Raw genomic sequence first — 16,134 nt, forward strand, 5'->3', positions numbered from 1 at the left:
CACGCCAGACCGTCTCAGGCCTGCAGCGACCGCACTACGGCCATGGTCGGGGATCACGCTGCTGAACGGCTCAAAGAACACGCCGCGCTCGTTAAGGTTTTCGGAACACACACATTGCGCATGAGCCACACTATCCAAAAGCCAAGCGGGCACGGAATCCAAAAGCGTAGCACCAGGATTGGCTGCAGAGTCTGCATGTTTAAAACGTGTCAACAGCTGTAATGCTTAATTGACGGCACTGCTAACTTAGACCTTGTGGTGGCATTCGTCCGGAAGAGAAGGCCGTCGGCAATCAGTCGCCCACGCAGTTTGTCAGTTTCGTCCGTTTCGCTGTCCTACCCAGGATAGAGGGTACAATCTCCATAGCGACCCAACACCCAATGCAAGGATGAACATGGAAGTTAGTCAGAGCAAAACATAAATAAATAGCGAAGTAGCCTTGGCCTCGTGCGTGACGCACAACACGTACTCGGGCCGTCCCTGTTATCTCTCACGGATGATGTCATACAGGGCAAAACAAGGTCAAGCAGTGCGCTTAACGTCCCTACACACTGATCGTGTGTTCGCAAATCAAAGTTGGCTCAACTCAGAACCACCACTCATGTCCAAACCGAAATATGTTGTCAGCTTAGGTCGTTTACCGTCATGACATGAACTTGCACTACCTGGCTATGATCAATTTTGATGTTACAATAACAACATTCATGAGCCACGATTATGACGCCGCATAAGATACCCGCTAGCGTTACGCTGGATAATGTACAAGATCTGACCTGACGTGACCTGATCTTGCGTGACCTTTACATTACCAGCGCCGCATCTACCAATCTCGCTCATTTATTTTTAACCAACGCCTGCAAATGAGCGTCCAGGGGCGTCCCTGCCATCATCAGAGCGGCACGCAGAACCAAACGCCAAAATTCAAAGAGAAATCGCAGCACTCCCAGCAAAACACGTGCAGCAAACATACAGGCGTATCAAGAGATTGAAAACTTTTTTCTCGTGAAAACATGTTGGCGCAATGCAGAAACCATTGAAGAAAAGGGGCCAGCAGTCAGAGCTGACCGTCGCAGGACTGCCCGCTGAACCGGCTCATGTACCGAACAGATTCGAATACAGCTTGTGACAATTTGGCGCTCATCCAGGTTGTGGGGCAGTTTCTGGTCAACACACATGCGCCAACAACACACTGCTTTCTCGTACTTCAGTGGCAGCCATTTTGACCGGCTGCTGCGGTTCGATTTTTGATTTATTTTCCTGGGGATGAAGGTCACTGACCCGAATCATGCCATTTTGTCAATTTTAGCGCACCTTCGTGGATCTACATAAAGCAAATGGGAATTGCTCGGGATAGATTGACAGCACAGCGCGCCTCCATCAGCTTCCGCAAGACTTCACCGGTTTCGCGACAGACACGGCCAAACATAACTCGTAGTATCAGTAATATATGGACGATAATGCATTTTCTTTCATCTGCACGCACGTGGCCCGCGCTGGGAGCACCACAACACCTCCGTAACTGCCACGCAAATTCCGCGATGGCGAGCCAGCGTTCGCGCCAAAATGTGGGCTGGGAATAGCACTGCCAAATGTGTCACACATTGTTCAACTGGTCGCAACTGCCAGCTCAATCCTGTAGCAGAAACACCGCTGCACGCGCACCGCACCTCTGCGGTTGGGAATCTGTACGCGATATTTTTTTAAAATGATATTGTCCAAGGCCATACTTTTCACTACCAGAAATCAGGTAACAAAAACAAATATTTGTTCGAGGTTCCGTGTTTGTCGCTTTATTCGCCTAGCACACGTGCATATTGTTTTTGTTTGCATCTGCGTAGCATTAACACATCAGCCACGCACGAGTACGCATGCGCCGATAATACACGAGACGTCGGTAGACGGACACTGCGACGAGCGGCGCACCAACGCAAATTGTAGCTGGCGCGAACTATTAGCCTTGCAGACGCGTTTGATAACGTTTAGCCGCGGCATAGTAGTGATGATGATGACTTGGGGTTTTAGGGCGCATCAGCATAGTAATTTAGCTGAGGATGTACCTTCCCAATGATGATATTAAGGGCTCACAGGCGCGTCGATTACGTGGCCATTTCGCCACCTTTCGAAACAGCGAGCAATTAATTTCCTTCTCATGAGACAGAAGCTGAACGGAGCAGGTCAACAACAGCGCTGAGCACACCGGAGTCGTGCCGACAATGCTGTGTCAAAATCACTTACTACACCGGGTCGCCCGCTACAGGAAATCAATACCCAGGGACACGAGAGCTGGCGACCTCGCAGCTGCGCCCACAAGCGGGGCACCACCCCGCATACACGCGGCTCGTCCCGAGCTCCCGCTGACGTCAGCCCGGGGTTCGGCCACACTCCCAACCTCGGCTGCCCTCCTTGCCGAGCACACACACACCGTTCATGCGGAACAGGATCATCGGCAGCCGGTCACTCTCAGCATCCCCAGACGTCGGGCATGGTGGAAACAAGCGCCGGAAGCGCGTCGGCAAAGCGTGCGAGCTTGGTAACGCACTCCGCAATGGCCCTAGAGGTCGCTCGGCGCTTCGCAGCGCGCATACATAGAGGTAACGTTTGCGGAGGGGGATGCAGAAACGAAGAGTGCCCATCGGACTTCCGTTTGGTGACGTCACGGTTCAAAGTCAGGCTCACCTACTGGTCTCCCCCGTAGAATGTACAGATAAATGTGGGTAAATTTTATTTCACTATTTCACAGGTAAAATTTAAACGCTTTCAACATTTCTTTCACAGGGAAATTTTTCACGCCAACCATTATTGCCGTCGACTAGTATCGTTTCGACGTTTCCCATCTCATTTATCCCCTTGACGACCTTTAAGCTTCAACTACTTGGTCTCGACTGCTATCGCTGTCGACTTCTTGCGTTTCACCTGTTGTTCGGGAACTCGCTACTTATGAGGGGTCTAGACCAAAAACTGACACTGCTTACGAGTAGCCTTCACAATAAACTGACGGCCCCAATGACCCCACCCGAGACACTGCATACACTCCACCCGCACTGTGAGCGGCTGCATGCAGAGCGAGATGGCCTGTTGGCCATTACGTTACCAATTACCGAGCTCAAGTCTGCTCACATCACAACAGGGAGAGGTCGAAGGTCAAAAAGAGGTTCTTCGCAACATACGAAGAACTGTGTCCAAAGGGAGGGAAACGAAAGACCGTAACCAAATGCAAAACGGAACGATCAGCGCGACATGGCAAAAAGCATGAGTCGAGATGAGCCGAACATAAGCAACGGAGAGGGACTGTGCCAGGCCGGGGCCCAAACGCACCCTGCTGAGCCCACACGGTCAGGACGGGGGGGGGGGAGGGGGGGAGCAGTGTCACAGGGCGGCAGCGTCTGGAGATCGGGGCACCGCACGGCGGCCGCTCGTTTGGCCAGGCGGCGCGGCGCTCGATACGGCCCGCAGGCCGAGCCACCGCCAGATAGGGGCCGCCGCTCGGGCGGCGATAAACAGTGGGCGGCGCGGCGCCCCAGACGGGCGGCGCCCGACCTCGCCTCGCGGCAGACCGGCGCGCCCGGCGCGTGCCCCGCTCGGCACGCCGCCGGCCGGCACGCGCCCCGCACGGCACATGGACGGCCGGCGCGCCACGCCCGGCACACGGACGGCCCGACACGCGGCCCGCACGGCACACGGACGGTCCGCGCGCCCCGCCCGCACACGGACGGCCCGACACGTGCCTCGCACGGCACATGGACGGCCCGCGCGCCCCGCCGGCACACGGACGGCCCGACACGTGCCCCGCACGGCACATGGACGGCCCGCGCGCCCCGCCGGCACACGGACGGCCCGACACGCGGCCCGCACGGCACACGGACGGCCCGCGCGCCCCGCCCGCACACGGACGGCCCGACACGTGCCTCGCACGGCACATGGACAGCCCGCGCGCCCCGCCGGCACACGGACGGTCCGACACGCGGCCCGCACGGCACACAGACGGCCCGCGCGCCCCGCCCGCACACGGACAGCCAGCGCGCCCCGCCGGCCCGATCGCCGGGAGCGCGCGCCGGTCGGCTCGGGAAGCAAACGGCGAGAGAGGCCGTTCAAGAGCACTGCCGCGCGCCGTGTCGGAGGGGAGATTTGCAGTGCGCGGAACGGAAATACATAGTGATATGGTAACGGTTGAAGCACTTACAGGACAGCAATACATACTGCAGGAAAGACGTTTCGCGCTCAGTGTGCTTCTTTGCAGTGGTAAATAACAGCACATCACTCGATAGAAATGTGAGGGCTGCACCTTGAGTAAGCCAGTTATATTATGAGAGCTTGTGGGGATACAAACATACGGTTAAGTCAGCTTGACGAAGACAATTTCAACAACAGATCGACCAGAGCTATCCGAAAACTGAAGGTCGCTATGGGTGACTTATTTTTGATAAATGTGTGAAGAGAAAAACACCCCTATCAGCAAAGATGTGCCTGGTAACTGATGAACCTGTTTCAGTAGCATACTCAGTGACGTATCGATATTGCACGATTGAATTTCCTATGCATTGCAGTTAGCATGTTCAAGGAGGTGTTCCACATTTCCATGAGGTTTTAAACTGAAATAAATATGATGATCACTCGGCACATTTCACAGCCCTGCCATTCTTAAAGCATGGCGCCCTGTAGTTGCTGGGGTGCAAGCCCGCTAAAGTGTGCAGACTATTTCGTGCAGGTCATTTCAAAGTTACACAAAGATCCGTGAATGTTAACGGGCTCTCAACAACTGTGGTGCAAGCTATACGAGATCATAGCTCAGATTACGTTTTGTCATACGTAATACAAGTTCAATGCTTTCCTAGTTATTTTGGAAATAAGACTTGTGGTCGAATAATATGACCAAAGCGCCGTAACAGGGCATGCAACCAGAAGTAAAAAGCTTAAATCCAAGAATAAATACACAAGAACACTACAATAAAGGGCCACAGCACAAGCACATAACAATATTTTGTTCAGCGAGCACTTTCAGCCTGTGCTGCTATCTATCGCAAGATTGAAGAACTGCAAGTTGGTGCTGCCATACAAACGTTCCATGACGCCATCAAACAATGAGGTGTGGAGGGGCATATTTGCTCCATAAACCATTATGCCAACAACAGTCTCTCCCAGTTAAAATTATATAGATAGTTATAAGTGAACTTATGTCATCCTACATGCCGCTTGGTTCAACATTCTCAAAGGTGGAACATTCATTACTTTTGAACGTCTTTAGTCTTGTTTGTGCGGAAGTGATATGGCATGACAATAGGGCGGACCAGGTATTTAGGGATATAATGATACGCTGCATGATAACGGAGAATATGTCAACCAGGCGCGATCCGAAATCAACGCCGCGATCACCGGAGTAGATGAAAACATCGGTGAGATGCCCAAGGACGTTAGGGTTGAATTCACATCGAGAAAAATCAGTGCACTGGGCTTCAGACTTACATCGCTTACATGCTTAACAAATACTCCCTGAACGAGTACGAGCGAGCAAGAAAAAAACTGGAAGAGCTCAAAGCAAATCGTGGAAAGTAGCTATGATACACTCGAAGAGTACTTGGATGAAAGAATGTAAAAAGCCCACAAAATGTTTCTTTAAGAACACTCAACGTAAGAAGGCCTAGACAATGATTAACCGAGTTACAGAAAAGACGGAAACATTATAAGTGGAAACAAAACAATACCGAGTGAATGTGCTGTGCGCATGCAGTTCTCTAGTTCTTACATTACAATACATTTATCTTCGCATCATTCATCTCAAACATATATTCAGTCATCAATGCATATCAATCTTATTCTACTTTTTGGTTAAGTGATAATTCAGTATGCATTATCTGTCTATCAATGGAATTAACCACCAAAAGTGTTTGCATGCATCTGTAAATCCCTTTTGATATCACAACCAGTAACGTGGCGACATGCACGACATTCCCTCTCTCCACACAAAAGCAGATGCAGAGCCAACTCGTGACATTTCTGTCAACAGGCAGGCATCCAAAGATTGCTAAATACATGCTATGTCAGATCATTAAAGGCGGTGGCTTCAATAAACCAGAAGTGAATACGATTAATGCCAGTTTACAGATAGCCTGGTCAACAAGGATGCACAACTGCTCAGCATCATCTTGGCGTCTGTTAATAGAAGCGAGAGTGGGTGAATTCAAGTTAACGCCTTTACTAATCATTGATGGTAGTATAGTTTCATCAATACTCCAAACGCATCGGATTTCTACACACTATCGCGGTATACACTACACACTATCAATTCCCAAATACTATTTCCACCCCAGTCAATGGCGCGAGGAGTGCGACTACAGAAGTTGTGGCGTTATGACAGGCTGAAGACTGGGCGAAATTCAATATTTATGAAGCCACTTTGCAGGACAGAAATCTCGTTGATCACGGGTCCGGATAGGGATCTGAAATGATCATAGATCAGGGCAGCGATCTCAAAAGATCCCTCCAGAAGACAAGATAACAATAATAAACACTGGGGCTTTATAGGCAGGAGGGGCTCAATGAATTAACACTAGATGCATAGTTGCATTTGTAAGCTAGACTTCAATTACGAGCGCAGAAGCGCGAGGCCGATATCCAATACATGTGTTACAAAAAGGAAGGATATCTTCAATAACGGACAATTTCAACAGCTTACCTCATACGGTTCTTCTCTTACACCGCAGTGCTCCAGCTCTTGTCTTAATAATCTCGTTTACATAACAACACATCATGTCCAGCAAACATGGGAATGCATATCGTGAGACAACAACTTGGAGGCAGTAAAGAAATTTTGTTTACTGTGCATTTGTTTGTTTATTTAAGGCGCAAGCAATTACAGGAAAATCCCAATTGCGTAAGCAGAACAGCTTTAAAAACAAGTAGTATAAACATACCACCAAACAGGAGATGCCGTTTCCACGACACCGGCAAGGGGACTGTAACCGGCTGCACGTTCGAAAAGAAAAAAGTTTATGGCGAGTGCGAATGGGACGTTAACCCTGCAGAACGCGTGGTCACGTGACAGGACATCTCCCGGCGTGTGACGTAAGCGCACAACGAGAGGCGAACAGTACGTTAGAAAGTGTTTCGGGAGGGGGGGGGGGGGGGGGGGCGGGCACAAACAAGTGATGTTGCAGTGCCTATAAAATGAATGAAGCCAGATATGTTATCTGCTTCTTTGTTTCAACATTGATGGCCGGAATGGGTAAAGCATGATGGAAAGAAGTGTGCTTCAAAATCACGGACCATGTACACGCATATCAACTGCAAAGCTACTGCGTACATGCTAAAAAACGGAGCAATGGAACATGACAGAAAGAGAGGTCAGCAATGTTTGGCGATGGTGATTGGGTTGGGTTGGGGTGGGGTGGGGTTGGGGGGAGGGGGCATTGACGCAATAAGTCTATCCGTTATGCGGACAGCCTGTTTGTGCTCGAGGCACACCCATCTTGATTGTCCGCAGAAATGATGGGTCTCCACCAATGCCACCAATGTTTGGCAATGGCCGACATCGTCACGAATCGACGCCAGGCTCTGCCAGGTCCACTGTCCAGACAGGCGCTTGGTCAATGAGGGGCGTTCCCCTGAGTCCGAGTGGGTGTGACGACACCAATGCACCCCTTAAGCGGCGGGCACGCTTTTTATCGACGCTAACACGTCACCGTCACATACAATGAGCACACGTAGTATGAACGCTGAAAACTGAAGCACCAGACATTGCGCCGTGCCTTTCATCACATCACTCCCGACAGTCACATAGCAAACATTGCAACAATACCGTTGACTACATTTTGACAACTGATCTGACTTCTGGATCCCAGGCGTGCTCAAAGATGCCAAGAGCAGCACGTTCATATTGTTGAAGACCTAGGCATCAATCAATCCATTACAACCGTATGCCCCGTCCCAAAAAGGCGAAGTGATTTGTGGCCATGAAGCGAGGTGATCTTAAAAGTGGTCTTGATATCAACCTGATTGCTCCTGGCGTGCCAAAGTTCCATAAACGTAAGAGAGCAGAACTATGCTAAAACATGCTTGCACAACGGCATGAGAAGGTCGCGATTAAAAACAATATTCGCAAAAGCAAAATTTCAACTGTAAGAAATTCAGTGAGGCATAGAAAGTATCCAACAATTCACGCCCAAATCAAGCTTAATAATGAATGGCCAAACGGGGTTTATGTAATTCCAAAAACACCTATTTTGAGAGGACTTTAGGCCTTGCATCACATTTTGTCACACTCTATAATTTACATGCAGCGGATGACATCGTTACCCCGAATGCGCTGGGCAGCCCGTGGAGCGCTGAGCAGTCACAGACAGCAAAGCTCTAAGTCCACGCTAATAAACAAAGGAACATATCAACCCTTGTATTATCTTCCAACGGAGATCTAAATTATGCTCGCCTAACTTCTTCCCACCTCGTCGTCGGGTTTTCTGCCAGCATATGACGCGCAAAGACCTACGACCCATCAAGAGCTGTTTCACGTTCCCGGATGTCGCCGCCGGTCGATGCCGGGAACTCGTGCCGGCTTGAGACCCGTCGCAACAGCGAGCCCTCCCGTCATATCCTCCGGGACCGGTCTGTTGTCACTGCACCGCTGCCAGTGCTCGAACCCCGTCCAGGAATGTCCCAGCCATCCATCTCAAACTTCTGTATCCAGACCAGCATGGCAACCAGACAAAAACGTGTTCATGATGCAATGCAATCCACATCAAGCAGCTTCACCGGTGTTTGGATCTGTCATAGCGATGGTAAAGCTGCGCTCGTTTGTACACGATTCCGTTCTTTTTTCGTAGCAACGATAATTTCCAACCCATGGTCCAGCTAGGAGACGAACCAGCTACGACCGTCTCCTCCGCATATGTAAAAACCTGATCTGTCCGCATCTCTAAAACATTCCATTCATTTCGGCGGCGTGTTTTCACAAACCGACTTGCACGAAACATGAATATCGAACACTTTGTGCAGCAGCCTTCATACGTGTGGACGGCCTCGAGCATTAGTAGTGACCATCTGCCTGGATGTGGCGCAATACATGGGTACTCTCGTCGGGGGTTTGAGACGCACTCAGCTACTGGGCTATAAGGTGTCGCCCGCCCCTTACCTCGAAGGGATGGGCGACCACCACGTGGTGCCCCAGTTGTACAGGTGCATTTGGAACACGCAAGTGCGTCTGTCTTACCGCCGTGTTAGTCTACGATGACTGGGACTTGGCATGCGTGACTTGCAAGTGTACCTCAACATGGCGACTTCTAAAGATGTAAAACTGCCATCGCAGTACAGGGAGCTCATGCGTCCACCGTACCGACGGCACCAAGGCTCCTGAACCGGAAAACCCAGGACGTTGCTAGCACCAAACAATGCTTGCCTACGTTCAATGCATTACAAGCTGACACCCGTTCCGCATCAGTCGCAGCAAGAGACGTGCCCGGGATAAGTAATCCATACAGCCACGCTGGTGCCAACGCGGTACCATCCACCAGCACCAGTTCAACAGAAAACTTCGCACATCTTGTCATGTCATCTTCACACTGGCGGGCTGCGCATTCGCATCCGAACAAGACGTCCTGCACGTGGCCCTAGAGACGTACCTGTATATGATGCCCTGCAGATGGAGATGTTCGAGCGCCAGGATGATCTCCGACAGGTAGAAGCTGGCTGTGTCCTCCATGAAGATGCCCTCACGCTCTAGGTGCATGAACAGCTCGCCGCCGGACAGGTACTCCAGGATCAGGTACAGCTTGCCGCCCGTTTGGAACGCGTACATCAGGTCCACGATGAACGGGTGCTGGAACAGGCGGGCCACGACAGTCAGGACCAGCGCCGAGTCACAGGTCACGTGCCGGCGCATCTCGTGGCGGGCGGAGGCGGGCGGGAGCGGCCGCGGCCGGCGACCGCCGCACCGCCGCCACGTCGTGTCGTCGCGCCGCCTTTTTGCCCACGATGTGCTAGTTGAAGGCGGTTCATAGCTCTGCTGGCGGTTATCTGTAGACGGTCGGCGTGTTTGAGCCGATGTCACTGGAAGGCTCAAAAAAAAGATAAGCAAACGGTAGAAGATAGATAGTATTGTAGCGACGACCGTAAAACGACGAACACATGCACACAATATGTTTTTTTCCAAGAGTGGCCTGGCTTGTTTCATTAATCCGCAGTTCTTCTGGAAACTTACCAAGGATTGTCTTCGCGCTAACCCGGCTGTAATTGCCCCTCCAGTACGACATATTTTCTGGACCGACCAATATCCACCACATTGCTTAAAGGAGCACGCCATTACCAAAAAAAAAATGCTGATTTTTAGTTTCACGTCGAGTTTCACGTCACACGAACAAAATGACTTGAAAGTAAACGGTCACGACCGATTGCTAGTACAAGCCATACCATTTGGCCCATCAAATATCATGCGTCGGTTGTGAGATGCCGCAAGCCTATAGCGAGATGCTAAGCTCTCCTTCCGAGGCGAGCAAATATCAAGGGCAACGCGTTACTCAACAGATGCTGTCATCCACCGGCACGCAACACCAGCCGGTGATCACCGAGACGGAATGCAGCCAGACCACTATCTGTTTACATCTTGAGCGGTTCACGGCCGCGACGGGGCGGTGATAGCCCGGGGTCGGCGGGCGGCACGCTCGGGCCGCTGCACCTGGTCTGGGCCCGGCTGGGGGTCACGCGGCCGGTCCGCTCCGATACCGGTATCAGCTGGGGGCTGGACTGAAGTGGAGGTCAGCTGGCGTCGGACTGACTCAGACTGACTGCGATTAACCCCAGGCGCTCACACCGATGCGCAGACCCGCTGACGCTCGGGAAGACGCGGTTCAAATGGGCCCAAACTGACACTCAGGTTGACCCGAGATTCTTGACGGCATCGGCTTTGGCTGGTGCATGATAGCAGCAGGTGGTGACGGGACGGACTAAGCGTAGGGTCGGCCTTGGCTGACACGGCCAGCAGCTGCGGGCCTGCCAACGCCGCGTGATGGTCGGCTGAACGAGTGCTCTGAAGACAATACTTTGGGTGCAAAATGACGTGTCATACGTCAATTATATGTCGACATATGTATGTCACGCACGTTACTGAATCGACGCAATAGTGATGCAACACGCGAGCGATGCCTGAATGTTCCTTTACGCAAGTGGTTAATGGACCGATTCCAGCACGCACAGGTTTCTGGAGATGAACACGAGCAAGTTGTACGCATGACGGCATCATAACTGAGGATTATCAAGAATAATTAACTTGCCAATATGTTAACCACAAGAAAACAGACCGACCTGCCGCAACTGAACCTTTTTGCCAAGTGCAGAACCCGGTAATTACTTTTCTCTCGAACCATTTTTGTCTGGTATAACGTAAGACCAGAGAGCTATTTTTCAAATTTTGCTTTGGTCTTATCAAACTATATAACATATATTCTGGGGACCTCGCACTATTCAACCATTCACAGCTTGTTTCATTTGCACTCAATTTCAACGCAATGAACTCCACAAATGTATTCAATTCAACACAAAAATTTGTCTACCTATGATAGTTCTTAAAGAATACTTTGGCACTTATTTGATATAATCCAACGCTAGATTTGTCTCCGAGAATATTGCAAATATATCAAGCACGTCCTGCTCCAACCAAACGGAGTTGCGCACTTGGCCAAAAGGTGAAATCACGGTGTTCATAGAAGCCTTTCATCGACTCGAGCGAACCCAACGTAGGTTTTTTCCGAAGACACACTTCGGGATGTTCCGCTATGCATTGCCAAAACATCACCTGGCTCGTCGTGTTCTGTCACAAGTGGCACAACGAACAGGACAATCCCAGGCGGCGCGGATTCGGAGTCGGCACGGCGGCACGACACAGACGGTGGACGGGGGGGGGGGGACAGCTACGCCCAGGGCGGCCGGATGGGAGCTATGGCGCTGTGACGACGCGCCGCGTGCCCACTCGGCCGGCGTTCGCGGGCTACTGTCCCCACCGGGCGCGCATAACACGCAGTCGGTCACACTGGCAAGCCACAGGAGACGAAACCGAGTAAACGCTAACTAGGAGAATCAGCTTGGAAACCGAGTCATAAATTGTCCGTCCAGGCGCTTCCATAAGACACACAAACTTAACTGGTAGCCAACACACACGTCCTTCTTATCAATAAATGAAGCTCACACCAGGACAACAAACAACACGGAGAAATACAACGCAAATACTACGCATGCGGTTGACGCTGATACAGCTCCAGTAACGGCGCGACACTAATGCAGATCACGGTGACCAATGCACACCCAATGCTGGTTGCAGGGCCAGCACGGAGGCGCCGCTATCGGGGCCCGGCGGCTCCGCGTGTGGCAGCATTCCGTCGGTGAGCGCGCGCTGCTGGTGCGCGGTCACGGCCCACCGCGCCCGCCCACCCCAGCGCCCACCAGCGCTGAGTGCTGGACACGACGCTGACCCGAGCGCTTCTCAGGAGCGCCTCCCCACTGGCCCCACCCCCATCATCCCTCATGGGCAGCTACTGCAGTCGGGGAAGGGGGGGGGGGAGGGGGCAGGGAAGGAAGTCACACGTCTCGTGAGGTTTTTTAAAATGGCCGCTCCGCCCTCTCTCAAGGCAACGTGACTTCCATTCGCAATTTAAAGGGAGCGTTCCACATTTGTATGGGGTTTTGAACTGAAAAAGCTTTCTTGAAGATAATTCGGTGTACTTCACAGCCATGTTATGTCCTTCTTAAGACTTAAACCGTTCCTGATTCTGAGCTATATGCCCGCGAGGATGTGCACACTATTTCGGGGTGACTATTTCAAGGTCGCCCAGACATCCATGACACCATAATAATGACATTCAAATCCTGCCATTCCGTTCGCCACGCGGCGATTGAGGCAAACCGGCCTTTAACTTTTTTTAAAAATGTCGAGTCGTTCATATCTGGCACGATTTCCAGATACAACTGCCGTCAATTGGCTCTCAATCAATGTTGTGCAGGGCACGATAACGTAACCAAACGATGACGTACTGAGAAGCATATTCACTAAACAGAATGTATGTTGTTTAGAGCGCCCCTTTGGAATTAAATTAATACCAATAGCTATAAGCGAGCACATTTTATATCTGATGCTCGCTTGAATATCTTCAAATGTGGAACATTCTCTTTCAACTATTGGCAACTAAATTAACTCGATAACAGTATTTTTAAGGGAAGCAGACTGATCCACATTTTTGCCTTGAAGGACATAAGCATATCAAACGGCGCCCTCAACACTACTTGGCTAACCCTCATTACAGGAACTGTTCCAGATTTGTGTGCGGTTCTGCACTAATAAGAGTATTTTCAACATTATCATTCCCAGCAGTCCACGGTCAAGCCTTTGGTAAGACTTCAAATGTTCGTGTTTCAGACCTAAGCGCATGCGACCTTGTGCAGACTATTTCACGTCGCCTAATTAAGGTCACTCAAGAGATTTGTGACGTCAGAGAAACATCGCACGAATTCCACCCCTTCGATGACCACGTTGTGACCAAGGTGAAAAAATAAATATGACCAACGGCTTATTCGTGTATGAAGAACGTCAGCACGAACTGATGTATCAACGGGCACCAGCTGGTTTAATACCAGTCACATTACATTCAAGTCTCTGCGTCTCGATCCCGAACAGCGTTTTGTGATGAATAATACAGGCATTTGTGCAGCTCCACTCGTTATGGCGTACATGAGGCTATAGAGTTTAGCGCAGTGACTCATTTCGAAGCGCACTTTCGCTTTGGGAAACGGACGTATGTCATGGTCTATACCAGGGACACAGCGAGGAGAGGTGCTGGGGGGGCCTCAGGTATGTATTTTTTTTTCATTATGGAGGGCTCCCGACAGGAAGTTCACAATTGGGATGGTGCGTGCTCATTGAGCTCAGGGCCCTTCCCATAACAAAATCTCGGTTACGTCACTGGCCTATAGTGAAGCACTAATTCAAACTTCAACCAATACCCTTTTCGGTAAGTGGCCTTCGCCGCCCGCCGTGCCAAGGCTCATTTGTCTTAAGTCATTCACACCAGTAGAGGTGCCACTTTAAGCCCGCAGGCCAGCAATGTACGGACGGCTCAAAAGTAGTTACTTTAGTCCGTAACAGCTGGCGGTCCGCAACTGACTGTCGTTGTCAGTTGTCGCGGACTAGGGCTAAAAATGACAGAATTGCACCGCTGTGGCAAAACATCTACAGCGTACTTTGGACTCTAAATTTTACAAACCACATCACGTTTCTATCTGTGACATTACTGTCATAGAGTCATTTCCCCAGCAAACTAAAGCGTTCCCCGGAATGAATCCACTACTTACCTTGACCGCTTCCAGTATATTCCGTTCCGCTTTAGTGTGTGCCGTGTCCTTTTGATTTCGAACAATAGTCGCCTTCTTCAACACCTTCATGGCGAAAACTTTCCCGACATACTTGCCAGACGTCTTCTTCACTTGAAACACTTTTCCGTAGCCACCCTTGCCGAGGACTTTGCGCAGCTCGAAGTCCTTGGGGCCGACACGCTCCTTGCCGATGTTCACCGTGCTCTCGTTCAGGGCCAGCCTCTCCACACCCTCTTGGCTGTAACAACCCACATTCCAGTTATCCTAGATGTCGGGACGGAGGGATGGACCGCACGGGGTGGTTGTACTTGCTGATATCTAAGGGTATAGTGTATTAACGTAACGTGTAGTGTAGTGAAGTGTAGTGAAAGTAACGAGACAATAACAACGACCATCACTAAAAATTCCAAAGTCAAGTTGTCCATAGCAGAGGTTACAAAAAAGAGCGTTTCTGGTCGTTAACAGGCTCACAACGCTCGTGCAACGATATTTTGGACAAAACAACTTGCCTAGCATAATAACTAACGTGCGTTGCGTCAAAATGAGAAAAATCCCTTTTCTAGACAACCCCAACACCAAATTCGGAGCGACCCCCTACACGCATAATCCAGCCCTCATCGTACTTTCCGGGCAGTAACAAAGACGAACAGGATGTGTGCATTGGCACGCTTGAGAGGAGCCTCCGCATCAATGAGTGCGGACCCGGCGGCGCATGTCCTAGGGTACAACCACTTACTTCAAGATGGCATTCACATCCGGCTGATGGTCAAACTCCTGAAAGGGCAGACTCTTAAGACACGTGTTACACAAGCCTGGAAACATGGTCTTTTGATTTGACAAGAGTTCAACACATGCGGCATTTCAAAAAGAAGGTGGGCACATTGCTTATTACCATGCCTACTAAAAGTGCAGAAAATCGCAGAAAATCAGATGAGGATCGTCAAAAGCAGGAAGTGAAAAACGCTTGGCAAATATTTCAAGTTGAAACGTCGAGCATGTCCAACATATTTAGACGGTAGTACGGTTTTATACCCGCTCCAACGGCCAAAATTCATGGATATCTATCAAGAGAGTTTGACAACTTTAAAGGCTCGTTAAGCGCCCCAGACCCAGCTGATTATTACTGCGCGTCTCCGTCACAACCTGCGCTCACAACCGAAAACAGGCCAGCGTCTCGATCGTGTGAAGTATGTTCATTCAGCAAGCCCTTACCGGCTGTCGCCCACAAATCAAAGTGGCCCGGTTTACGTTTCTAGCCTCAGGTGGCCGATATGTATGGGCTTTTGATGTCGCTTAAACATGCTAACGTCCAAACACTTATCCCCGAGACTTGTGCTTGAAATATTTGCCATGAAACTTTCTATCACATTTTACCTTTGACGATGCTTATTTTGTTATTTTGCGATATTCAAGCATGACAGAATACAATGTGAATATGGAATAGGTAACTGATCACAACATAACTATGCTGCCTTTCATTCACGAATCTCCATTCACATTTAAGTGAAGAGGGACTGTACAAACCACCACTCACACCCACCATTTCCTAACTATTTTCAAAACTCGACCCGACGCCGTCAATGACAACATTGCAAACATGTTAACGGTTACGTAACCCACCCTTTCACGCCTCCAAAAGCCCACACAGCTACAAGTAAGATAAATAATATCTGCGTTAAGTTTTTGACACAAGGCTCTCAAAATATTCTCAATACACATAATACAAAATTATTTCAAATGCACGGAAGAAGTGTGCACCGGAGAGAGCTTAGCAGAGAACTTCGAAAAAAA

General features: G+C 50.3%; 1 protein-coding gene across 1 annotated transcript in view; it reads right to left on the reverse strand.

Annotated features, from left to right (window-relative positions):
- The window catches only part of LOC119110259 (ribosomal protein S6 kinase beta-1), a 33,072-nt gene extending 16,962 nt beyond the window's left edge, over nucleotides 1–16,110 (reverse strand). The window contains exons 1-3 of the mRNA XM_037234020.1: nucleotides 15,080–16,110; nucleotides 14,323–14,581; nucleotides 9,609–9,805 (exon numbers count right to left, since the gene is read on the reverse strand). Of these exons, the coding sequence (XP_037089915.1) occupies nucleotides 9,609–9,805; nucleotides 14,323–14,581; nucleotides 15,080–15,165 (542 nt within the window). The 5' untranslated portion in view covers nucleotides 15,166–16,110. The remainder of the gene's footprint in view (nucleotides 1–9,608; nucleotides 9,806–14,322; nucleotides 14,582–15,079) is intronic.
- Between the last annotated feature and the right edge of the window lie 24 nt (nucleotides 16,111–16,134).

The sequence above is a fragment of the Pollicipes pollicipes genome, unplaced genomic scaffold (genome assembly GCF_011947565.3).
Source record: "Pollicipes pollicipes isolate AB1234 unplaced genomic scaffold, Ppol_2.1 Scaffold_7231;HRSCAF=8579_pilon_pilon_pilon, whole genome shotgun sequence".
Taxonomy (NCBI): Eukaryota; Metazoa; Arthropoda; class Thecostraca; order Pollicipedomorpha; family Pollicipedidae; genus Pollicipes; species Pollicipes pollicipes.